Below are 25,298 nucleotides of genomic sequence, written 5' to 3'. Positions count from 1 at the left end.
GCTGGGAGCCAGGACTCCTGGGTTCTCTCCCCACCTCCAGGAAGGGAGTGGTGTCCAGTGGTTAGAGCAGCGGGGGCTGGGAGTTGGGACTCCTGGCCTAGGTTCTATTCCCAACTCTGGGAGGGGAGTCTAGTGATTAAAGCAGGGAAGGCTGGGAGTCAGGATGCCTGGGTTCTATCCCCAGCTCTACCGCTGAGCTTGGACCAGTCCCTTCTTGGGCCTCAGTTTCCACTGCTGTGAAATGGGGGCAATGGAACTGTAGCTTTGTTGGAGAGTATTTTGAAACTGACAGATGAAAAGCCTGGTTAAGAGCTAAGCACTGCTGGCATTATTACTCCAGCACTCCCCAGTAATGGCCTGATACGCTACAGGGTCAGGGCAGATGCTGCAGTACCCTTCCAGGGAATATTCAGTGGGCAGGTCTGGAAAAGTAGGGGGCCTCTAGAGGAGGTGTCTAGCCCCACAGAGCTCTGGTTGGGGGCTGATCTCCCCCCTCCCCCGGCAGCTCCATCCTGGCATGGCATTACTAATGCATCTCTTCTCTCCTCTCTCTCCTCCAGAAGAGGGCGAATATTTCCTCAAGGTCCTGATCCCCAGCTATGCGGCCGGCTCCATCATCGGGAAAGGGGGACAGACCATTGTCCAGCTGCAGAAAGAGACAGGCGCCACCATCAAGCTCTCCAAGTCTAAGGACTTCTACCCAGGTGAGGTGGGCCAGGAGCTCCCGTTAATCCCTGTAGATCTGAGGGTTGATAACTGAGGCGGGGAGCGGGAGGCTCGGACCTTCTCCCCCAGTGATAGTCTCCTGCTATGGCGGCTGGACAGGAGAGGGCCAGGTTTGCCTTGATGCCTGGGCTCCGGGCCCCTGTGATCCGTCCTGGGGAGGTGGGCAAAGGGCGCTGGCTGGGCTAGATTCATGCCATCCGGGCGACCAGCCCATGCCTGCGTTTGAGAGGCCAGGGGAAAAATGCCCCTTGCATGTAACAGCCAAATGCAGTCGTACATTTTGGAGGCAAGGCTGCTGGTCTGGCTTGCAAGGCAGGAAACTGTGTCCCGGGTAAGCAGCAGCTCTGGAAAGGGCTCAGGGGTCATGATGGGAATGTGCTGAGTAGGAGAACAGAAATGGTGGTCACCAGGCTCCAGAGATAATGGCTCCCTCAGGAGAATGGGAGAATTCAGCCCTCTTGGAGCAATTGGTTCAGGCTCTCTGCAGACTCAGGCGGTGTCACTGTGTCAACTACAGCAGGGGCGGCTTCCCCCTCTCAGATAATGTGGCCGTTGGGTATGTGAGCAGGGGATGGTGAGGGGGAGTAGGGTGCTGGCCCTGCGGAGGCCAGTTACTGCAGCCAGTTCTGGTGTCCACCCTCTAAGGATCCTGACATCTCGGCCGGGAGTCAAAAAAGAGCAACAGGCCCAAGCCAAGGGCTGGGAATCTGCCTCAGAGCCAGAAACTGGAGTACTGTAGTTGGCTCTAGAGAAGATTCAGAGGTGATCAGATCCCCGGCAGCCAGCACAGCCCTGGGGGGAGGTTTCTGAGAGCAGAGGCAGAGAGCAAAAGCCAATGGCTGGAGCTGAGGCGAGAAATTCAGATTGAGAATAAGGCACCAAGATTTGACGGGGAGCGGAGGGAAGGGAAAGCAGCCACTCGAATGACTGATCCAGAGCTGGGAGTGGATTTTCCATCGCTTGGAGTCTTTACGCTGAGATTGGACGGCTTCGCTCTAGCTCGACCATCAGATCTGGGCTGGATGTGGGAACGACCGGGGGGATTCTCTGGCCTGCGCAATGCAGGTGGGCAGGATTGGTCCCTTCTGACCTTATCATCTCTGACTCTCTGACCACTCAGCACTGGGCTAGCAGCCAGGCCTGCGTCGCTGCCCCAGGGAAAGGGTGCCCCCGCCTGCCCTTCCCCAGTGCGTCCCATTGCCACGAGCCGAGCTCCCTCGTGCTCTGGGCAGTGGGATCCTGGCTTGCATGTGGCAGGGCATGTGGGATCCCGGTGTGTGTGTGTGTGTGGGATCCCGGTGTGTGTGTGTGTGTGTGTGTGTGTGTGTGTGTGTGTGTAGGGCCCTCCCATACTATGGGGAGGGGACCTCACGAGTGGAGAGTACTGCAGCAGGTGGGAACCCAGGCCCCGCCCACTCACAAGGCTGAAGGGAGATGCCCCTTTGTCCCAGATCCCTGTGAAGCCCTCCTCCGTCTCCGATCGCCCAGGATAGTTACTTTGGGAAGTGGCTCCACCCCCTCTTTCCTCCAGGGCAGTACTGAGACCCACCGGTGGGGGCGTGGAAGTTAGCCCTTCCTCACCCCCCCATGAGGTACACGGAGGCTGTCGGACAAGAGGACGGGGGGAACTGGACCTCCCATCCCCCTAGGCCAGCACAGGACCATAGCCCCACAGACAGGCCATAGTCGGATCAACCCCCTTGGGGGTACTAGACCACATCCCCCATAACTGAGCTGAGGCAGGCAAACACCTCCAGAACAAGGACTCCTGGGTTCTCCTGGCTTGGGAGGGGAGTGGTCTCCAGTTGTGGGCAAAAGGGCTAACCCCGTCCTGGGCTGCATGAACAGAGGAATCTCAGGGGGAGCAGGGAGGTGATTTTCCCTCTGGATTTGACCCAGGTGCGACCGTGACTGAGATCCTGGTCCAGAAAGATGTTGATAAGTTGCCGAGAAGAGCCCCGAGAACAACGGAAGGGTTAGAAAACCTGCCTCAGAGCGAGAGACTCCAGGAGCTTAGTGTTTTTAGCTTGACAAAGAGAAGGGTTGGAGGGACTTGATCCCCGTCTACCAGTGCCGACATGGAGAACAAGGATCTAATAATGGCTCTTCGGTCTAGCAAAGGTTGAACACGAGCCAATGGCTGAGAGTTGAAACCAGACAAATTTAGACCAGAAATACGGTGTAGTGAGTACGATTAACCCTTGGAATAATTTACCGAGGGTCCTGGTGGCTTCTCCATCCCTGGAAATGTTTAAATCGGGATTGGATCTGCGGTAAAGATCGGCTCTAGTTCAAAGAGGTGTTGTTTCTGGGCAGTTCTCTGGCCTGTGTTATCCAGGAGGTCAGACCAGATGATCACAGCGGTTCCTTCTGGCCTTGGAATCTATGAATCTGTGAGGGGAGTGGTATGTAGTAGTTAGAGTGGGTAGCCTCCTGGGTTCTGGTCCCAGCTCTGGGATGGGAGTCGAGTAGATTAACACAATTTGTTGGGAAAGAGTCAACATGGTTTTTGTTGGGAAAAGGAAATCGTGCCTCACCAGTCTATTAGAATTCTTTGAGGGAGTCAACAAGCATGTGAACAAGGGGCACCCAGTGGATATAGTGTACTTAGATTTTCAGAAAGCCTTTGACAAGGTGTAACAGACTTACAGATCGTGCCCACACACAAGGTCCCTCACCAAAGGCTCTTAAGCAAAGTCAGCTGTCATGGGATAAGAGAGAAGGTCATCTTATGGATCAGTAACTGGTTAAAAGACAGGAAACAAAGGGCAGGAATAAATGGTCAGTTTTCAAAACGGAGAGAGGTAAATAGTGGTGTTCCTCAGGGGTTTGTACTGGGACCAGTCCTATTCAACATATTCATAAATGATCAGGAAAAAGGGATGAACAGTGAGGTGGCAAAATTTGCAGATGATACAAAACTACTCAAGATAGTTAAGTCCAAAGCAGACTGAGATTTTAAAAAATGAAAAAAAGCAACCAAACAAAAAAGCAAGTATTTCTTCACACAGCACACAGTCAACCTGTGGAACTCCTTGCCAGAGGATGTTGTGAAGGCCAGGACAATAACAAGGTTTAAAGAAGAGTTAGATAAGTTCCTGGAGGAAAGGTCCATCAATGACTATTAGCCAGGATGGTGTCCCTGGCCTCTGTTTGCCAGAAGCTGGGAATGGGCGGCAGAGGATGGATCACTTGATGATTCCCTGTTCTGTTCATTCCATCTGGGGCACCTGGCACTGATCACTGTCAGAAGACAGGACACTGGGCTAGATGGACCTTTGGTCTGACCCAGTATGGCCGTTTTTATGTTCTTATGGGGTGTAGTCATTTCAGCAGCGGTGTGGGAAGTCAGGACTCCTGGGTTTTGTTTCTGGCTCTGGGAGATCGGTGGAGTGTACCGATTTCTGCTAGGGGGAGTGTCTAGGAGCCAGGACTCCTGGGTTCTGTTCCGCACCACTTAGCCACGGCCCCTGGTAAATGCATTGTGCCAGCCCTGCTAGGTTTCCTTTTCAGGTCAAAGACGGAAGATTAGCAGGTGGTGCTGGGTGGTGGGGAGGAAGCCGGTAGCCCCAGCCCAGTTATAATCTGTGCCCTGATTGTGGGGCACACAAAGTCAGGCCATCCCAGCTAAGCTGCTTTTCTCTGCATCTCCTGCTCTCGATTGGAGGATTATTGGGCAGCAAATCTCCTGGGATGGGGGGATGTTGCCAAGATCCTGGAGAGGGGAGGGGGCAGCTTTTCACTTAGTAATTGCCCCAGGAGAAAAGGGGTTGTTCCAATCCCTCGGGAAAGGGGGAGGCACCATCCCCCATCACCATGATAGGGAGGGAAGTCTGGGGTTTGGTCCTGGGTGGGTTTGATCAGGACTGCATGGAGAAGGCTGGAGCTCCTGGGACTGTGAGAAGGTAGCCTAGTGGTTAGAGCATGGCCCTGGGCATCAGCACTTATGGGTTCTATCCCTGGCTCTGGGAGGGGAGTGGGGTCTCGTGGTTACAGCAGGGGTGGCTAGGAGCCAGGACTCCTGGTTCTATCCGCAGCTCTGGGAGGGGAATGGGGTCTAACAGTTAATGCAGCAGGGAATGGAAGTAGGGTTGCCACATCTCAGTTACAAAGCCACCATGACATGTAGGATGGTCCTGGGCCTGGATAGCTGTCTGCATGCACTGAGGACCCTGACAGATTTCCCAGAACAGCTAGCTCAACAAATCAATGAGCCTGGGGAAAAGCTGGGTGGGTGACAACCCTGAGTGGGTGCCAGGACTCCTGGGTTCTATCCCTGGCTCTGGGAGGGGAGTGGAGTCTAGTGGTTAGAGCTGGGTCCCAGGACTCCTGGGTTCTATTCTCCCCCAGTTAGCAATGGCTTCACGGGAGTCACCTCCAGTCGTTCCAGCTCTCACAAATTGACATGAGTGAGGCTTATCTTTAGTTAAACTTCGCTGTCAGCCCCGGGTCAGGGTCTCCGCTGGCTCTTGCTGTCAACCTTGGGACTGGGGAAGCCACTGGGTCCTGCTGTCAACCTGGGATGGGGGCTCTGTGGGCTCCCACTGTCAGCCCGAGACGGGGACTCCACTGGGTCCCACTGTCAGCTACGGGACCCACCTCTTCCCATCATCCTGGGGTGCACATAGTTTTGGGGAGACTCTTCAATACGCCTCCTCTGCCAGGGCTGTACATTGCCTCCCCTGGCAGCTGCTTGGCGCTGTGCTGCCCGGGTTTCTCAGCTTCCTCTGGCACCTCCTCTGGGCACTGCTGCTGCTTTTCTGACCAGGAGTAAGGCAGAGTAAGGATCCCAGCATCTTCCTGTGCATCCCCCCCATCGTGAGAGACGGCTTCCGGCAGGAGCGCGGCAGGATGGGAGGCAATAGTAGGGCCGCAAAAGGTTGGGGGCGTTCATTGATTTTGTGCAGCTCCATGCGTGATGTTCCTCATCAGAGAGCGAGTCTTTAACGTTGCATGCGGTTGTTCCCCCTCCCCTCCAAACAGGGGCAGGGGACCATTTAGGGGAGATGAGTGACTTTGTCATGCTGCTGCATGGGAACAAGTGCCTGCCCCGTGGCCTGGGAGGGCAAGAGACGGGGAGTCAGTGGCACCTGCAGGCCCTGCTCCAGAGTGTCTCTTTGCATGATTGGGAGAGCTCCTGCTGCAGGACCCCAGCGCCTCTTCCTTCCCATACAGCTGCAAGAGGAGGCAGCCCTGGGCTAGTCCTGCATGCACTGGGCGGAGGTGGGGGGGGGAAGCAAATCTTTTGGCAGGATCTCCTGATTTGTAAGCCAGGCTCGTGATTTTCGGGGTCTGACTGGTGCTGTTGGGGTTAGCAGCGCTGCTTATCCATCCTCATTTCTTCAGTTGTTGGCTGAACACCCGGCCGGGCCTGCCTAGGATACCTGCGGGGGCTAGGGGGGAGGGGGCAGTTCCAGGCCACAGGAAGGCTCATGGAAAGGGGTGGCAGGGTCCCCCTGCCTGCTCCCATGGAGAGGAGGGAGAGATCCCATAACCCGTGGGCAGGGGCTGGTGTGGCCGATCCCAGGGGCCTGGAGGTGGAGGAGGGAGTCACACGGACACCACAGTGGCTCTCTGCAGCCAGCAGGGCCCTGGGTGCCTCCCCTGCCCCCAGCTGCAGGGCTAGGGGAGGAAGCAGGAAGCTGGGCAGGGCTGGGCCAGGCTGGGAGGGAAATGGCTTCAATGGCAGGAAATGGTCCCCTTGATAAGTCAGCCCAGAGCTGTGCCGGCTGGTCTCTCCCCCAGCCTGGATCTGTCCGGGGACCCCCTGCCCCTCCCCCGGCCTGGATCTGTCCGGGGACCCCCTGCCCCTCCCCTGGCTCTGTCCTTGGACCCTCCCCTCATCCCTCCCCTGCCCCTCCCCTGGCTCTGTCCTGGGACCCCCCCCTCGCCCCTACCCTGGCCTGGCTCTGTCCTGGGACCCCACCTGCCCCTCCCCGGCTCTGTCCAGGGACCCCCTGCCCCTCCCCTGGCTCTGTCCTCGGACCTCCTGTCCCTGCCACCCGGCTCTGTCCTGGAACCCCTTGTCCTTGCCCCCTGGCACTGTCTGGGGACCCCCTGCCTCTGCCCCCTGGCTCTGTCCTGGGACCCCTGCCCCTCCCCTAGCTCTGTCCTGGGATCCCCCTCCCCCAGCTCTGTCCTGGAATCCCCTTGCCTCCCAGCTCTATCCTGGGACCCCGAGTCCCCTGGCTCTGTCTTGGGACTCCCCTGTCTCTGCCCCCTGGCTCTGTCCTGGGACCCCCCCCATCCCCCATCTCTGTCATGGGAACCCCTGTCCCTGCCCCTTGGCTCTTTCCTGGGACCCACTGCCTCTCTCCAAGCTCTGCCCTGGGACCCCCCCTGCCCCTCCCCCAGCCTGGCTCTGTCCTGGGACGCCCCCTGCCCCTCCCCCAGCCTGGCTCTGTCCTGGGACCCCCCCCGCCCCTCCGCCATCTCTGTCCTGGAACTCACCTGCTCCCATCCCCCCAGCTCTGTCCTGGCACAAGCCCCCAAACCTCCCCCCTCCCACCTGTTGCACTGGCACAGTCTCTACATACATACGCTCGTGCCCTGCTCACACTCGCAGAATCGTGTGCCAGCCTGTGGAACCGCCACGTCCCCTCACACGCCTGCCCTGCACACCTGCCCTGCCTCCTACCCTGCCCTCCTTGTGCCCCCTCACGCCTCCGCTCCCTTGTGCAACTGGTGACCGTCATCCACCCCGCCCGGGAGCTCTCCATTGCCCCCCCATCCACCCCCCTCCTCCAGGGGAACCCCAGGTTAGCAGGAGGGAGGAGCACCTGGTACCAAGAAGGGGTGACAAAAATGATTCCCAGGAACAGCCCCCCCACCCCATTCGACTGCCTGTGACCTCTGCCCCTGCCCCTGGCCAGGGGCCAGCACTCACCACACCCTTTCCTGTTTATCCAGCCTTTATTAGGCCTTGGCTGGGACAGGCCCTATTGTTTTCAGGGAAGCCAATGGGGCTTTGTCACAATCTGTGGAAGCCTGATCCTGGAGTGCAGGGGGAAGAGCACTGAGGGGGGGCCTTCCTGAACCCCTGCCCAATGGGCAGACAGTCGAATGGATGCTCCCAACAGCTCATAAAACTTTCCTCATGCCCCTTGAGGAGTCCACAACTCCCCCACCACCATGAGGCAGAGGAAGAGGTCACAACTGCAGCCACTTCTGGGGTAGGACACAGCAGATGTTTAACAACAGCAACCCTGTGCTTTAGGATAGGAAGTGAGGCAGGATACTATCTCTAGATGAAAGTGGGAATAGAACCCAGGAGTCCCAGCCCCGCCTGTTCCCATCAATAAGAACATAAGAAAAGCCAGACTGGGTCAGACCAATGGGCCAGCTAGCCCAGGTGGCCAGTGCCAGACACTTCAGAGGGAGTGACCAGAACAGGGCAATTATCGAGTGATCCATCCCATGTCGTCCAGTCCCAGCTTCTGTCAGTCAGAGGCTTAGGGACACCGGAGCCTCTGGGTTGTGTCCCTGTACATCTTCGCTAACAGTCATTGCTGGACTTATCCTACAGGAACTTATCTCATTTCTTTTTTTAACCTGGTTATAGTTTTGGCCTTCACAACATCCCCTGGCAGTGAGTTCCACAGGTTAACTGCAGTATGTGAGGCAGTACTTCCTTATGTTCATTTTAAATGTGCTGCCTGTTAATTTCATTGGATGATCCCTGTTTCCTGTGTTATGGGAAGGAGTAAATAACACTTCCTCATTCACTTTCTCCACCCCAGTCATGATTGTATAGACCTCTATCGTATCCCCCCCTTAGTCCTCTCTTTTCCAGGCTGAACAGTCCCCGTCTTTCTAATCTCTCCTCACATGGAAGCTGTTCCAGACCCTTAATCATTTCTGTTGTCCTTCTTTCTGCCTTTCCCAATTCTAATATAGCTTTATTGAGATGGAGCGACTAGATCTGCACGCAGTATTCAAGGTGGGGGCATGCCATGGATTCATAGAGTAGCATTATGTTCTTTATCTTATCTATCCCTTTCCTAATGGTTTTCTAACATTCTGTTTGCTGTTTTGACTCCCGCTGCACATTGAGAGGATGTTTTCAGAGAAATATCCACAATGACTCCAAGATCTCTTTCTTGAGTGGTAACTCAAGCTAATTTAGACCTCATCATTTTATATGTGTAATTGGGATTATGTTTTCCCATGTGCATTGCTTTGTCTTTATCAAGTATCAGAGGGGTAGCCGTGTTAGTCTGGATCTGTAAAAGCAGCGAAGAGTCCTGTGGCACCTTATAGACTAACAAGACGTATTGGAGCATGAGCTTTTTGTGGGTGAATACCCACTTCGTCGGATGCATGGGTATTCACCCACGAATACATGCTTGGTACTTATCAATGATGAATTTCATCTGCCATTTTGTTGTCCAGTCATCCAGCTTAGTGAGGTCTCTTTCTAATTCTTCACAGTCAGCTTTGGACCCTTTCTTGAGTAGTTTTAAATCATCTACAAACTTTGTCACTTCACTGTTTACCCCTTTTTCCAGATCATTTATGAATATGCTGAACAGTACTGGTCCCAGTACAGATCTTGGGTGGACTGTGCTATTTACCTCTCTTCACTCTGAAAACTGACCATTTAGTCCTACCCTTTGTTTCTCTTCTTTTAACCAGTTGCTAATCCTGGAGAGGACCTTCCGTCTTATCCCATGACATCCTAAATACACTATATCCACTGGATCCACATGCTTGTTGACCCTCTCAGAAAATTCTAATAGATTGGTGAGGCATGATTTCCCTTTACAAAATCTGTGTTGACTCTTCTCCGTGATATTATGTAGGCCTCAATTGCAGTATTGTGTCCAGTTCTGGGCACCACATTTCAGGAAAGAAGTGGACAAATTGGAGACAGTCCAGAGAAGAGCAACAAAAATGATTAAAGGTCTAGAAAACATGACCTACGAGGGAAGATTGAAAGAACTGGGTTTGTTTAGTCTGGAGAAGAGAAGACTGAGTGGGGACATGGTAACAGTTTTCAAGTACATAAAAAGTTGTTACAAGGAGGAGGGAGAACAATTGTTCTTGTTAACCTCTGCGGATAGGATAAGAAGCAACTGGCTTAAATTGCAGCAAGGGCGGTTTAGGTCGGACATTAGGAAAAACTTCCCTGTCAGGATGGTTAAGCACTGGAATAAATTGCCTAGGGAGGTTGTGGAATCTCCATCATTGGAGATTTTTAAGAACAGGTTGGACAAACACCTGTCAGGGATGGTCTAGATAATACTTAGTCCTGCCATGAGTGCAGGAGACAGGACTGGATGACCTCTTAAGGTCCTTAAGTCCTACAATTCTATGATTCATCTATGTGTCTGATAATTCTGTTCTTTACTATAGTTTCAACCTGGTGCCGAAGTTAGGCTTACCAGCCTGTAATTGCCAAGATCTCCCCTGGCACTTCAAAAAAAATCGGCTTTACTTTAGATTTTGCTGACTTGTCACTTTTTAATTTATCAGTTTGTTCTAAAACCTCTTCTACTGACTCTTCAATGTGGGACTGTTCCTCAGACCTGTCACGTAAAAAGAATGGCTCAGGTGTGGGAATTTCCCTTATGTCCTCTGCAGTGAAGACCAATGCAAAGAATTCACTTAGTTGCCCCACAAACACCTTGTCTTCCTTGAGTGCTCCTTTAGCACCTCCATCGTCCAGTGGACCCACTAATTGTTCAGCAGGCTTCCTGCTTCTGATGTACTTGAAAAAATGGGTTTTGCTAGTTGCTCTTCACAATCTGTTTTGGCCAGCGTAATTATACTTTTGTACTTGACTTGCCAGAGTTTATGCGCCTTTCTATTTTCCACTGTAGGATTTGACTTCCAGTTTTTAAAGGATGCCTCTTTGCCTCTAACTGCTTCTTTTACTCTGCTGTTTAGCCAAGGTGTGTGTTTTTTGGTGGTTATTCTACTGTTTATTTATTTATTTATTTTAAAATCCGAGTTATACATTTAAGTTGAGCTTCTATTATGGTATTTTTAAATAGTTTCCATGCAGCTTGCAAGCATTTCTCTCTTGTGACTGTTTTAGTTTCTGTTTAACTAGCTTCCTTATTTTTCTGCAGTTCCCCTTTTTGAAGTTAAATGCTACTGTGATGGATTTCTTTGGTATTTTGTCCCCTACAAGGCTGTTAAATTTAATTACATTACGGTCACTGTTCTCAGGGCCAGATTTAGGAGCAGGAGACCCAAGCGTCTACCTGGGGTGCAGGGCTTGGGGTACGCCAGGCTAGGGGTGCTGTTTTTGTAGTTAGCGACAAAAGGGAAAATAGAATGTTTGAAGTGACCTGTCTCAGGTATTCTGTGTGTGGATTCATTTTTCACTAGCCTCCCAGAATGTTCTGGACCTGTGTAGAATATAAATACAGATTTACAGATCCTAGCATGCAAATTTATCATCTTATAGGACAGGGATAAATCAGGCATGCAAATCATGTATCAAAGTCATGAAATGGGCTACAAATGCAATAAAAATAAGGTATTCAAAAGTTTAATAAGTGAGGAGGGCTGTGCCAAAGATGCTCCTCGACTGGGCGCCATTTGGTCTAAGGCCAGCCCTGGGTTCAGCTATATTCACCTTTTGGACCAGATCCCGTGCGGTACTTAGGACTAAATCAAGAATTGTCTCTCCCCTTGTTGGTTCCGGCAGGACTAGGTGCTCCAAGAAGCAGCCACAAATGGTGTCTAGAAATTTTATCTCTGCATCCCATCCTGAGTTGACATGTACACAGTCCCTGTGGGGATAGTTGAAATCCCCCATTATTATTGGGGTTTCTATTTTTGTAGCCTCTCTAATCTCCCCGAACATTTCACAGTCACCATCACCATCCTGGTCAGGTGATCAGAAGGATATTCCTACTGCTCTACACTTACTATCCAAGCATGGGATTTTTATCCATAGAGATTTGATGGTTCAGTTTAATTCATTTAAGATTTTTACTGTGTTTGACTCTATGCTTTCTTTCACACGTAGGGATGCCACACCCTGACCAGCATGAACTACTCTGTCATTCCTATGTATTTTGTACCCTGGTATTACCGCATCCCACTGATTATCATTGTTCCACCAAGTTTCTGTGATGCCTATTATAGCAATATCCTCGTTTAATACCAGGCACTCTAGTTCACCCACCTTAATATTTAAACCTCTTACATTTGTATTTAAGCGCTTACAAAATTCGTCCGTATTTAGTTGTCTGCCTTCCTGTGATGTAATTGAATGGGTCTCTTTCTCCTTCGACTGTTTCTCTACAGTTCCTGCCTGTACTTTACCAACTTCTGTCCTCTTTTCTTTACTAGGAATTAGATAAATCCTCCCCTAAGGGATGTCTCTGTCTGAGCTGTATGCTCCTCTGCACCTGTCGGCCTTCCCCCACCCCTTAATTTACAAACTCTTCTATGACCTTTCTAATTTTACACGCCAGCAGTTCTGTTTTGGTTTAGGTGAAACCCTCCTTCCTTGTATAGGTTCTTCCTTTCCCAAAAGGTTCCCCAGTTCCTAATAAACCTAAACCCCTCCTCCCAACACCATTCTCATGCATGCATTGAGACCCTGCATCTCTGCCTGTCTAACTGGCCCTGTGTGTGCGTGGAACAGAAAGCATTTCAGAGAATACTACCATAAAGTTCCTGGACCTCTTACCTAGCAGCCTAAATTTGGCCTCAAGGATCTCTCTCCTACCTTTCACTGTGTCACTGGTACCTGCATGTACCACGACCACCAACTCCTCCCCAGCACCGCACATAAGTCTGTCTAGATGTCTCATGAGCTCTGCAGCCTTCACACCTGGCAGGCAAGTCACCATAATAAATAGATAATAATATACAGAGATATACTTATCTCATAGAGCTCGAAGGGACCCTGAAGGGTCATGGAGTCCAGCCCCCTGCCTTCACTAGCAGGACCTAATACTGATTTTGCCCCAGATCCCTAAGTGACCCCCACAAGGATTGAGCTCACAATCCTGCATTTAGCAGGCCAATGCTCAAACCACTGAGCTATCCCTCCTCCTATGTGGCTTGCCTACTCACCACAAACCCAACTATCCATATTTCTAACAATCAACTCCCCCATTGCTATTACCTGGCTCTTCCTAATAATTGAAGTCCCCTCCCCTGGAGGGCTCTCCTCAGTGTGTCTGGAAGGAGGGTCCTAACAATGGGATCATTTCCCTCCACTTTAGCTTAATGTTCTCCTTCCCCCCTCCTCAGCAGCACAGACTGGGGGTGGGACCCACTCTGCTGTGCCCCAGAAAAACTCCTCTCTGTACCTCTCTGTCTCCCTCAGCTCCTCCAGTTCAGCCACTCTGGTCTCCATAGCCTGTGCTCAGTCTCTGAGGGCCATGACTTGCTTGCACCAAACCCACTCCTCTCTCAGAACTGGGGATAGAACAAGGAGTCCTGGCTCCTATCCCCCATCCTCTGACCAGTAGATCTCACTGCCGTCCCAGAGCCATGATAGAACCAAGAGTCCTGACTCCCTGCCCCCCCCACTCTAACCATTAGACCCCACTCCCCTCCAGAGCTGGGATAGAATCCAGGAGTCCTGCTCCCAACCCCCACTCCCACCGCTCTAACCGCTGAGAGATGTGGGATGACTCTGGTGGTTTGTGCATTGGTGGAAGTGGCCTGCCGTAGTGTGTGGACGGCTGTTGTGGTTTGTGGGTTGGTGCTTTGGGGAGGGCAGTGGGCAGCGCTGGCGGCGGTTGGTGGTCTGTGCTCAGGTGCTAATGGTGGATTGCAGGGAGGGAGGTGTGTGGTGTGGTGAAGGAGGTTTGCGGTGCTGTGGGCTGTGGTTTGGCACATGTGGGCTGTGGTGGCACAGGTTGTGGTGTTGATGGTGTATTGAGTGTGGTCTGTGGTTTGGTGAGCATGGGCTGTGCTGCCGTGGTGCTGTGGGCTGTGGTTGGCAAGCATGCATTGGTGGTTGGTGAGAATGGACCATGGCATCGTGGTTGGCAAGGGTGAGCAGTGATGCCAGAGGCTATGGTTCGTGAGGGTGGTCCGTGGTGTTGATGGCTGTTAAGGGTGCACCATGGTGCCATAGCCATGGTTGGCAAGGGTGGGCACGTGCCATGGGCTGTGGTTAGCCAGGATAGGCCGCAGTGTCAGTGTCTGGCGAGGGTGGGCTGTGGTGCCATGGGCTGTGGTTGGTGAGGGTGGGCTGAGGTGCCATGGGCCATGGTTGGTGAAGGCGGGTTGTGGTGCCATGGGCCGTGGTTGGTGAGGATGGGCTGAGGTGCCATGGGCTGTGGTTGGTGAGGGTGGGCTGTGGTGTCATGGACCGTGGTTGGTGAAGGCGGGCTATGGTGCCATGGGCCGTGGTTGATGAAGGCAGGCTGTGGTGCCATGGGCTGTGGTTGGTGAAGGCGGGCTGTGGTGCCATGGGCCGTGGTTGATGAAGGCAGGCTGTGGTGCCATGGGCCATGATTGGTGAAGGCAGGTTGTGGTGTCATGGGCCGTGGTTGGTGAAGGCGCGTTGTTGTGCCATGGGCTGTGGTTGGTGAGGGTGGGCTGTGGTGCCATGGGCCGTGGTTGGTGAAGGCGGGCTGTGGTGCCATGGGCCGTGGTTGGTGAAGGCGGGCTGTGGTGCCATGGGCCATGATTGGTGAAGGCAGGTTGTGGTGTCATGGGCCGTGGTTGGTGAAGGCGCGTTGTGGTGCCATGGGCTGTGGTTGGTGAGGGTGGGCTGTGGTGCCATGGACCGTGGTTGGTGAGGCTGGGCTGTGGTGCCATGGGCCATGGTTGGTGAGGGTGGGCTGTGGTGCCATGGGCTGTGGTTGGTGAGGGTGGGCTGTGTGCCATGGACCGTGGTTGGTGAGGGTGGGCTGTGGTGCCATGGGCCATGGTTGGTGAAGGCGGGTTGTGGTGCCATGGGCCGTGGTTGCCGAGGGTGGGCCAGAGCACCAGTGGCTGGCGAGGGTGGGCCGTGGCGTCGCTGGTTTGGCTGGCTCGGATTTGGTCCTAGGATGGGGAAGGGGTTACATTTTGAGCCAGCCTGAGGATCCCTGACTCATTCAGGGCCCTCCCCCATTTCCCTCCTGTCTTCTCCGAACCTCTGACTCTGTGTGGGGATGGAGGGATGGGGCCGGGCCTCCCGCTGTCCCCCCCCCCACCGGGATCCTTGAGCCCCTGATGCCAGGCCCTGCGCTGGGCCTCAACCCTTGTTGTGGGGCAACTGGGGCCTCCCTGCCAGCTCTCCTCCTCCCCTTCCCGCCTGGGGCCTCTCACCCCACCCCGGGAGGGGGAGCTCATTGCTGGGGACAATGGGTCCCTCATCGCCCAGGTAACCGGCCGATGGCAGATGAGGGGGTGTGAGTTGCCATGGCGACAGGCCTTTAAGCCTCCATCACGGCTGCTGGGGGGGGAGAGGGTTTCAAAACGCTGCAGGTTGCCATGGGAACCTGGCTGTGCCTGTTTTGTTGAGGCAGCAGCTGAGGGGGGGAGGTTGGGGAGATACCGGGGGGGGGATGGGGCATGGCGAGGAGTGGGAGGTAATGAGAGGGTCAGGGCTGCCCGGGGGGGGGAAGTGGGGCAATTTGCAGGGGCCCCCATGAGTATTCTATAGTACTGCAACTATTTTTTATGGAAGGGGCCCCCAGAATTGCTTTGCCCCAGGCCCCCTGAATCCTCTGGGCGGCCCTGGAGGGGGATGGGGGATGTGGGGAAGGAGGGAGAGTGGGGCCGTGTGGAGGGGCAAACTGGGAGGAGCGGGGGGGATGTAGTGGGAAGGAAGGAAGAAGAGAAGGGGGGATATAGGGAGGGGAAAGGGGATGCAGGGAGAGGAGGGGGTCTGGGGAGGAGAGAGCTGGGAAGGGGGATGTGGAGAGGGGAAGGGGAAGGTGGGGAAGGGGATATGGAGGGGGGGTGCTGGCCAAGGAGGGGAGAGAGAGGGGAAGAGGTTTTGGGATGTGGGGAGCAGGGACAGGGATGTTGTGGGGAAGGAGAGAGGCCAAAAATCCTTGATTTCCCTCCCTCCCTCCCTCCCTCTCCTCTCCCCTCCCCACCCCACCCCACCCCACCCCAGCCCCGCCTCCCCCATGCAACAGCTCTGGCACCAGCTGAGGCATTTGCCCCCCAGGGCTATACCCTGCCATGAGGAATGAATGCTCTGCAGGGATTGAACCCAGAACCCCCAGCCCCAAAGCCCTAGACCCTGAGCTAAAGGGGGAGTGCCAGGGGTCTCCCCCCAGCTCTAGGTGGGGAGTGGAGTCTAGTGGTTAAAAGGGGGCTGTGCATCAGGACTCCTGGGTTCAATCCCCATGCCTGCCACAGGCTCAGTGTGTGACCTTGGGGAGGGCAAGTCCCAAACCCTCTCAGTTTCCCCATCAGCCGTCAGGAAAGGTCACAGGGTGGAGGTGAAAGGCTGGCATTCAAGGGAGATGGGGGGTGCTAAGCGGTCCCTTCCCTAGGGGGGCTGACACCAGCCCTGTCCCATGGCCGGGGTCCTGGGGGGAGCAAAGGGGGTGTGGGGGCCCTCGTTGGCAGCCCTGCCAGCTGTTGGCTTTAAACAGGCAGCAGCTGGCAGGGCATGGCTGGAGCCTGTTAACCCTCTGTGTGCCACACTGGGCCCCTCTGGAGCAGGGGTTAGCCGGATGAGAGCTGCGGGGGTTGGAGAGGGATGGGACGCAGGCAATAGCCGGGCAAGGGGAGGCCAAGGCAGTAGTGGCTGGTCAAGAGCTAGGTGTAAATATACCCGCTGGCACACTCACTCCTCTCTTACACACACATCCTCATGCCTGCTTGCACACTTGTTCCTCTGCAACCAATTGTCCCCTTGCACACCCACTTACACATTCATTCCTCTGGCATCAATTGTTGCTCTCTTACACATTTCCTTTCCTCTTGCACACTCACCTTCCTCCATCACCCCCATTCCTTTGGTCTCAGTTCTCTTACAAACTCACTTTCCTTTTGCACACTCATCCTTTTGGTGTCAGTTCTCCCTTTTTGCATGTTCCCTCCCTGGAAGCTCACATCAGCGCATCCCTCTCCAGCTTGGTGCCCACTGTGCCCAGAACTCTGGGTGCTAACCTGCCCATGCTCTCCCCTCCCCAGGCACCACAGAGCGGGTGTGCCTCGTGCAGGGCACAGCCGAGGCCCTCAACGCCGTCCACAACTTCATCGCCGAGAAGGTGCGTGAGATCCCCCAGTCCGTGGTGAAGCCCGAGTCCGTCAACATCCTGCAGCCGCAGACCACCATGAACCCAGACCGCGCCAAGCAGGTGAGATCCAGGGGACTGGACACTCTCCTGGGGACTGGTGGATTAGCCACTGGGACAATGGGAAAAAAATCTGCTGCTGGGCCACAGAAGCCCGGATCCCAGGCCGCCGGGCAGGGTGGGGGAAGCCCCAGCATCCCGAACCCACTCCCTGGCAAAAGCTGCGAGGTGGCAGGGGAAGCCCCCAGCACCCCAACCCCGTCCCTGGAAGAAGCACTGGGCAGGCAGGGCATGAGAAGCCCCAATGCCCCGACCCTGGTCCCCCACAGAAGCACTAGGGGTGGAGGGGGAAGCCCCAGCGCCCGGACCTGGCTGTGGCCCCGGGACTGGAGGAGCTCTCGCTCCCTGCCATGGCCTCAGGGCTGGGGGAGCTCTCACTTCCCGTTGTGGCCCTGGGGAGACAGAGCTTCTCTAGTCTTGGGGGGCAGGCAAAAAGGAGCAAACAGGTTGTGGGGCCACAGCGTTGGGGCAGAATGGGGGGACTCTGGGTGGACCAGGGTGGGGCCCAGGGAAGAGACAGAAAGGGGAGGAGCCATGGGCAGGGCCGCAGGTGGAATGGGGGGAACGGGGCTGGGACTGCAGGCGGAAGGGGTAGGCAGGCGTCCCCCACTTGATCTGGCCCAGGGCTCCAGGAAACCTTAATCCACCTCTGCCCCCAGGGAGCAGCCAGAACTCTGCGGGGGCGGCTGGACTTGTGCAGTCCCTGTGGTTGTCCTGAGCTTCCCAGATCAAGCCTGCACTGCCCAGCGTCACCACACTGGGGCTGTCAGCAGCACACACTGCCCTTAGCAGCCAGGGCAGGGGCTGTACGCACTATCCTGCACACCCACTGTAACACACCTATTAGCCATCAGCAGCCACGAATGCCTTGGTGTCTCTGGGATGCTGTAGCGTGGGGCTGGGGCAACACTGCTTGGGGGTTAGTGCAGCGATTGCTGGGGGGCAAGTAGAGTTTCACAGTCCACACACACCCCCAACCTCCATCGCTGGGGTTCTGAATTCAGATCCTGCCTCTGGCCACACATGAAGTGAGTTGGTTGGGTCTCTTTTTCAGTGGGGAATTTGCTGCATTCTGGGGTAGCCAGGGACTGCGGGTTGTGAGAAAGGGACACCGGCAGAGCTGTGTGTGTGGGGAGCCCAGGGCTGGGATAGTGGCGGGCTGCGGGTCAGGACTGAGGGACTCTGGCAGAACTGGGAGAGGTGGAGGCAGTGCTGGGCTGGGGGATTTGGGTCAGGATTGAGGGGCACCAGCAGAGATGGGGGGAGCCTGGGGCTGCGCGTTGGGATTGAGGGGCATCAGCAGAGCTGGGGGGAGCCTGGGGCTGCGCATTGGGATTGAGGGGCACCTGCACGGGGAGGGGGAGCCCAGAGCTGGGCTAGCAGGAGTCTGCAGGTTGGGCTTGAGGGGCATTGGCAGAGCTGGTGAGGGAGGTGCCTGAGGCTGCAGGTTGGGAGTGAGGGGCACCAGCAGAAGTGGGGTGGGGGGACCTCAGCGCTGGGCTAGCAGGGGTCTGCGGGTCTGGACTGAGAGGCACTGGCAGCGCTACAAGAGGGGATGAGCCGCAGGCCCGGGTTGTGATTCAGGGTCCAGGGGTCTGGTCCAGTATCCCTGCTGGTCACAAAGGCACCAGTAGACTCTCCCCAATCCCCACCCCCTTCCTCAGGTCCTCGTGTGACACCATCCCATGCGAGGATGAACCATGTCCAGACTGGGGCCCACGTGGTGGCCTTTTCCCGGATGCCTGGGTCCCTTCGGGACAGCACTTGTCATTCCCAAGAAGAAAGTGCACAGAGATGACTTCATGTCTCCTTTGGCCCACCCTGTCCATCCCCATGGGGCCAGGGAGGGAACATCCCCTCAGTCCATTCCCCCCAGGCTGGGGATGGGGTCGTCCCATCCAGGACATTCCTCCCAAGGGCAATAGCCATTCTGGTTTGTTTCCCCAGATGCACAAGCCCAGCCCCCAGGGTCAATAGGACTGCAGCAAGGCGGGAATTCTGTGGGTTAGGACCACGGACTGGGGGCCAGGATGCCTGGGTTCACTCCCCAGTTCTGGGAGGGGATGAGGTCTCTTGGGTTAGAGCAGGGGGGCTGGGAGTCAGGACTCCTGAGTTCTATCCCAACTCTGGGAGGGGACGGGCTCTCTTGGGTTAGAGCAGGGGGACTGGGAGTCAGGACTCCTGAGTTCTATTCCAACTCTGGGAGGGGACGGGCTCTCTTGGGTTGGAGCAGGGGGACTGGGAGTCAGGACTCCTGGGTTCTCCCCTCAGCTCTGGGAGGGGACGGGCTCTCTTGGGTTGGAGCAGGGGGGCTGGGAGTCAGGATGCCTGGGTTCTAATCCTGACTCTTGACTTTAACTCCCCTTCCCCTCCCGCCAGGGAAAGGGGATTGACACCGCCCATGTCCTTGCTCCCCGAGGCCCCTTTGCCCTAGTAACCTGCATCCTGTTGTCCCTCCTGTCCGCTGGGAACTAGGTCTGATCACAGCCTGCAGCCGCTCACCCTCCTGATCTTCCCCCACAGCACAGGTCACCCCAGGAAGTCCCTTGACAGGGACGGAGCTGTGGGGGCACTGGGTCCGCACCCCCCAGCCCCGCCCAGCCCTGGCTGCTTCAAAGGCAACAAGGGCTCACTTGACTTTCCTGACTGTGTCAAAGAAACAGGGCGGGAATGAGTCCGGCACCTCCCTCTTCCTGGCACACTCCTGTGCCGCTCCCCACAGCACCCCCTTCTGGGAGAGGCTGGGGCTGGCATAGCTGGGAACTCCCCCCACAGCCAGCTCCTGCCTGCTCCCCACAGCGCCCCCTGCTGGGAGAGGCTGGGGCTGGCATAGCTGGGAACTCCCCCCACAGCTGGCTCCTGCCTGCTCCCCACAGCGCCCCCTGCTGGGAGAGGCTGGGGCTGGCATAGCTGGGAACTCCCCCAACAGTCGGCTCCTGCCTGCTCCCCACAGTGCCCCCTGCTGGGAGAGGCTGGGGCTGGAGTAGCTGGGAGCTCCCCCCACAGCCAGCTCCTGTCCCACTCCCCACAGCGCCCCCTGCTGGGAGAAGCCAGGGTTGCTAAAATCTCCCAAGAAATCTCCTGTTGAACAGGATTTGATGCGGGTCTCTTGCCCCTTTGGGCCCTTGGGGACATGGTTCACCCTGTGCCACGTCATCACTCCTCCCCCCCAGCCTCCCGCATGCCTCGAAACAGCTGATTGCTGCAGGCGGGAGGCACAGGGAGGGAGGGGGAAACGCAGATCAGAGCACTCACGGAGTCAGTGCCTATGGCTGTGGGTCAGGGCTGAGCCAAGCTGCAGCTCTCTCCTGTGGGTTAGTCTGGCCCGACGGTGGGGTCAGGGCCTGCATCAGAGACTGTTATGCATGATATTTTCTTGGCTAAGTGGCTGTGGTGTTTTCCTTTGCTCCTGGGCTGTGGTTATGTAATATGGTGGGCAGGCTGCGTCCTCCTCCCTTCCCAGGCAGAGCCCCCTGACCTGCCCCTACCCCCAGGCTGTGTCACCGCAGGTGGCCAGTCTGGGGCGGGCCCAAGGACAGCCTGATTGAGGCCCTCCGGGCCAAGATCATCCCCCAGCCCTTCCCTGACCCCACTCTTAGGCCTGGGTTGTACCTAGGGCTGGTTGTGCTGGGTGTGCTGAGTCTGGGTGTGCTGGATGCTGGGGTACTGAGCTCTGAGTGTGCCTAGGGCTGAGTGTGCTGAGCTCTGGGTGTACTGGATACTGGGTGTACTGAGCTGTGAGTGTGCCTGGGGCTGGGTGCACTGAGCTCTGGGTGTACAGACTGCTGGGTGTGCCTAGGGCTAGGTGTAGCGAACTCTGGATGTGCTGGATGCTGGATGTACTGAGCTCTGAGTGTGCCTAGGGCTGAGTGTGCTGAGCTCTGGGTGCACTGAATACTGGTTGTACCGAGCTCTGAGTGTGTCTAGGGCAGGGTGCACCGAGCTCTGGGTGTGCAGGGTGCTGGATGTGCCTAGGGCTGGGTGTAGTGAACTCTGGGTGTGCTAGATGCTGAGTGTACTGAGCTCTGAGTGTGCCTAGGGCTGAGTGTGCTGAGCTCTGGGTGTGCTGGATGCTGGGTGTACTGAGCTCTGAGTGTGCCTAGGGTTGGGTGCACCGAGCTCTGGGTCTGTAGGGTGCTGGGCGTACTGAGCTCTGAGTGTGCTGAGCTCTGGGTGTACTGGATACTGGGTGTACTGAGCTCTGAGTGTGCCTAGGGCTGGGTGCACCAAGCTCCGGGTGTGCAGGGTGCTGAGTGTGCCTAGGGCTGGGTGTAGCGAACTCTGGGTGTGTGGGATGCTGGGTGTACTGAGCTCTGAGTGTGCTGAGCTCTGGGTGTACTGGATACTGGGTGTACTGAGCTCTGAGTGTGCCTAGGGCTGGGTGCACCGAGCTCTGAGTGTGTAGGGTGCTGGGTGTACTGAGCTCTGAGTGTGCCTAGGGCTGGGTGCGCCGAGCTCTGGGTGTGCAGGGTGCTGGGTGTGCCTAGGGCTGAGTGTACTGAGGTCTGGCTGTGCTGGATGCTGCGTGTACTGAGCTCTGAGTGTGCCTAGGGCTGAGTGTGCTGAGCTCTGGGTGTGTAGGATGTTGAGTGTACTGAGCTCTGAGTGTGTGAGCTCTGGGTGTACTGGATACTGGGTGTACTGAGCTCTGAGTGTGTCTAGGGCTGGGTGCACCGAGCTCTGGGTGTGCAGGGTGCTGGATGTGCCTAGGGCTGAGTGTACTGAGCTCTGGGTGTGCCTAGGGCTGGGTGTGCTGGATGCTGGGTGTACTGAGCTCTGAGTGTGCCTAGGGCTGAGTATGCTGAGCTCTGGGTGTGTAGGGTGCTGGGTGTACTGAGCTCTGAAGGTGCTGAGCTCTGGGTGTACTGGATATTGGGTGTACTGATCTCTGAGTGTGCCTAGGGCTGGGTGCACCGAGCTCTGCGTGTGCAGGGTGCTGGGTGTGCCTAGGGCTGGGTGTAGTGAACTCTGGGTGTGCTAGATGCTGAGTGTACTGAGCTCTGAGTGTGCCTAAGGCTGGGTGTGCTGAGCTCTGGGTGTGCAGAGTGCTGGGTGTACTGAGCTCTGAGTGTGCCTAAGGCTGGGTGTGCTGAGCTCTGGGTGTGCTGAGCTCTGGGTGTACTGGATACTGGGTGTACTGAGCTCTGAGTGTGCCTAGGGCTGGGTGCACCGAGCTCTGGGTGTGCAGGGTGCTGAGTGTGCCTAGGGCTGAGTGTGCTGAGCTCTGGGTGTACTGGATACTGGGTGTTCTGAGCTCTGAGTGTGCCTAGGGCTGGGTGCACCGAGCTCCGGGTGTGCAGGGTGCTGAGTGTGCCTAGGGCTGGGTGTAGCGAACTCTGGGTGTGTTGGATGCTGGGTGTACTGAGCTCTGAGTGTGCCTACGGCTGGGTGCACCGAGCTCTGGGTGTGTAGGGTGCTGAGTGTACTGAGCTCTGAGTGTGTCTAGGGCTGGGTGCGCCGAGTTCTGGATGTGCAGGGTGCTGAGTGTGCCTAGGGCTGAGTGTACTGAGCTCTGAGTGTGCCTAGGGCTGAGTGTGCTGAGCTCTGGGTGTACTGGATACTGGGTGTACTGAGCTCTGAGTGTGCCTAGGGCTGGGTGCACCGAGCTCTGGGTGTGTAGGGTGCTGGGTGTGCCTAGGGCTGGGTGTACTGAGATCTGAGTGTGCCTAGGGCTGGGTGCACCAAGCTCTGGGTGTGTAGGGTGCTGGGTGTACTGAGCGCTGAGTCTGTCTAGGGTTGGGTGCGCCGAGTTCTGGATGTGCAGGGTGCTGAGTGTGCCTAGGGCTGAGTGTACTGAACTCTGGGTGTGCTGGATGCTGGGTGTGCTGGATGCTGGGTGTACTGAGCTCTGAGTGTGCCTAGGGCTGAGTGTGCTGAGCTCTGCGTGTGTAGGGTGCTGGGTGTACTGAGCTTTGAGTGTGCTGAGCTCTGGGTGTACTGGATACTGGATGTACTGAGCTCTGAGTGTGCCTAGGGCTGGGTGCACCGAGCTGTGGGTGTGCAGGGGGCTGGTGTGCCTAGGGCTGGGTGTAGCGAACTCTGGGTGTGCAAGGTGCTGGGTGTGCCTAGGGCTGGGTGTAGGGAGCTCTGGGTGTGCTGAATGCTGTCACTGCTCTCCATGGTGCTGAAAGGGAACCCAGCTCCGGCCAGCAGTGTCTGGGCAGCACCCCTTCCCAGCTCAGCCCATGTGTCGCTGGGAGTTACCCAGCTCTCTGAGTGGGTACGACACCCCCGCTAGGCCCCTCCATGGAGACTTGAGCATGCTTATCTCCACGCGGCGCTAGGAGATGTGCTGCAGGGAGCAGGGGACGGGTGATCCTTGTATGTCATATGGAACCCCAGAGGGGGCTGAGCTCAGCACTGGGGGGGTTTAACAGCCCTATGCCCCACCCCAGAGGGGGCTACAGCTCAGAGCTGGCAAAAGGCAATGGAAATTGCTCGGGAGCTCATTCCCCACCCCCGCTAACACCCCGCCCACCATCTCTTGCCCTCGGCAGGCCAAGCTGATTGTCCCCAACAGCACAGCTGGGCTGATCATCGGCAAAGGGGGCGCCACGGTGAAGGCCATCATGGAGCAGTCGGGGGCCTGGGTGCAGCTGAGCCAGAAGCCGGAGGGCATCAACCTGCAGGAGCGGGTGGTGACGGTCAGCGGAGAGCCTGAGCAGATCCGCAAGGCGGTGGACATCATAGTGCAGAAAATCCAGGAGGATCCGCAGAGTAGCAGCTGCCTGAACATCAGCTACGCCAACATCACCGGCCCCGTGGCCAACTCCAATCCCACCGGCTCACCCTACGCCAACTCCACGGACGTGCTGCCAGCTGCTGCCGCGGCCGCCACCGCCTCGGGCCTGCTGGGACACACCAGCCTGGCCGGCGTCGGGGCCTTCCCGGCAGCCCTGCCGGGCTTCTCCGGCAGCGACCTCCTGGCCATCAGCACGGCCCTCAACACCTTGGCCAGTTACGGATACAACACCAACTCGCTGGGGCTGGGGCTCAATTCTGCCGCCGCCTCTGGTGTGCTGGCCGCCGTGGCGGCTGGAGCCAATCCTGCCGCGGCCGCTGCCGCCAACCTCCTGGCCTCCTATGCCAGCGACGCCTCCGCCAGCACCAGCACGCCAGCTGGCGCTGTGGGGGCCTTCACTCTGGGCTCCCTGGCGGCCGCCACCGGGGCGGCCAACGGTTACCTGGGCACAGCCTCGCCGCTGGTGGCCAGCTCCTTCCTGGCCACGGAGAAATTAGTAGAGAGTGCCAAGGATATGGTGGAGATCGCGGTGCCAGAGAATCTGGTGGGGGCCATCTTGGGCAAAGGGGGCAAGACGCTGGTGGAGTATCAGGAGCTTACGGGCGCCCGGATCCAGATCTCCAAAAAGGGAGAGTTTATCCCTGGCACCAGGAACCGTAAAGTCACCATCACCGGCACGCCGGCAGCCACGCAGGCCGCCCAGTACCTCATCAGCCAGCGAGTGACGTACGAGCAGGGGGTGCGAGCCACCAACCCACAGAAAGTAGGGTAGGGCCGGAGGGAGTCACCAAAGGGAGAAATCCATTTTAAAAGTCAAAACAAACAAAAAACCAGGCCCCCTCCCCCACCCTGCCCATCCCCTGCACGCCCCCAGACATGCATCCCCTCCAATAGGGAGGGGTTTCCCCCAATCTAATGACCAGCTCCGATCCAGACGCGATCTCCGGATCGGCCCGTGGACCTTGCCGTGCGTTCTGTCTGATATGTATATATTGCACTTCTTTTTTTTTAATAGAAAAAGAAAATGGGTCAAATTTTCTCTTTATTTCCTTTCTTTCTGGCCCCCTCCCCCCAGCCAGACCTCCCCCACCCCCTGCTCTCTCTATTCAGGGAGCAGATCGCACTTTGGGGAGTGGATCCATTTAAGACTGGGGGGGAATTGGATTTTCATCCATAATTGGGGGAGGGGTGATTGGCGCTGATCTGGACCCATGTTGAGACGACGGGGGGTGGGGAATGGAGTCTTGGCATGAGCCACAGCTGCCGTAAATCCCCCACATGCCCCCTCTGTAGCTGGGTCTTACTGAACTTCAGCTGTGACGCGGCATTTCACTGATGCGTTTTATTTTCGGCATGTAGATAGTCAAATTGTGTTGAACTCGGGGCGGGAGGGGGGTGTTAAGTTAGGACTGGGGGTGGTTTTTGTGGGCTGGGGGGGTAGTTATTCATATCTTCAGCAAAAGTGGGGGGACGCACTCCCCCTCTTCCTCCAGAAAGAAAGCAACAGGTTTTTAAAATATCTCTAGGTGCGTAACTGGAAAGGTGGCTGCGCTGTTCCTGTGGGGAGTTGGGGTGGGAATCTGTCCACGGCATAGCCACAG

General features: G+C 56.6%; 1 protein-coding gene across 1 annotated transcript in view; it reads left to right on the top strand.

Annotated features, from left to right (window-relative positions):
- NOVA2 (NOVA alternative splicing regulator 2) overlaps positions 1–25,087 on the top strand; it is a 37,768-nt gene extending 12,681 nt beyond the window's left edge. Inside the window, exons 2-4 of the mRNA XM_050928084.1 lie at positions 561–704; positions 16,792–16,958; positions 23,453–25,087. Coding sequence (XP_050784041.1) covers positions 561–704; positions 16,792–16,958; positions 23,453–24,469 — 1,328 coding nt within the window. The 3' untranslated portion in view covers positions 24,470–25,087. The remainder of the gene's footprint in view (positions 1–560; positions 705–16,791; positions 16,959–23,452) is intronic.
- Positions 25,088–25,298: the final 211 nt, after the last annotated feature.

The sequence above is a fragment of the Gopherus flavomarginatus genome, chromosome 18 (assembly GCF_025201925.1).
Source record: "Gopherus flavomarginatus isolate rGopFla2 chromosome 18, rGopFla2.mat.asm, whole genome shotgun sequence".
Lineage (NCBI taxonomy): Eukaryota > Metazoa > Chordata > Testudines > Testudinidae > Gopherus > Gopherus flavomarginatus.
The sequence above is the reverse complement of the archived record's forward strand: the minus strand, read 5'-3'. Positions and strand labels throughout refer to the sequence as shown.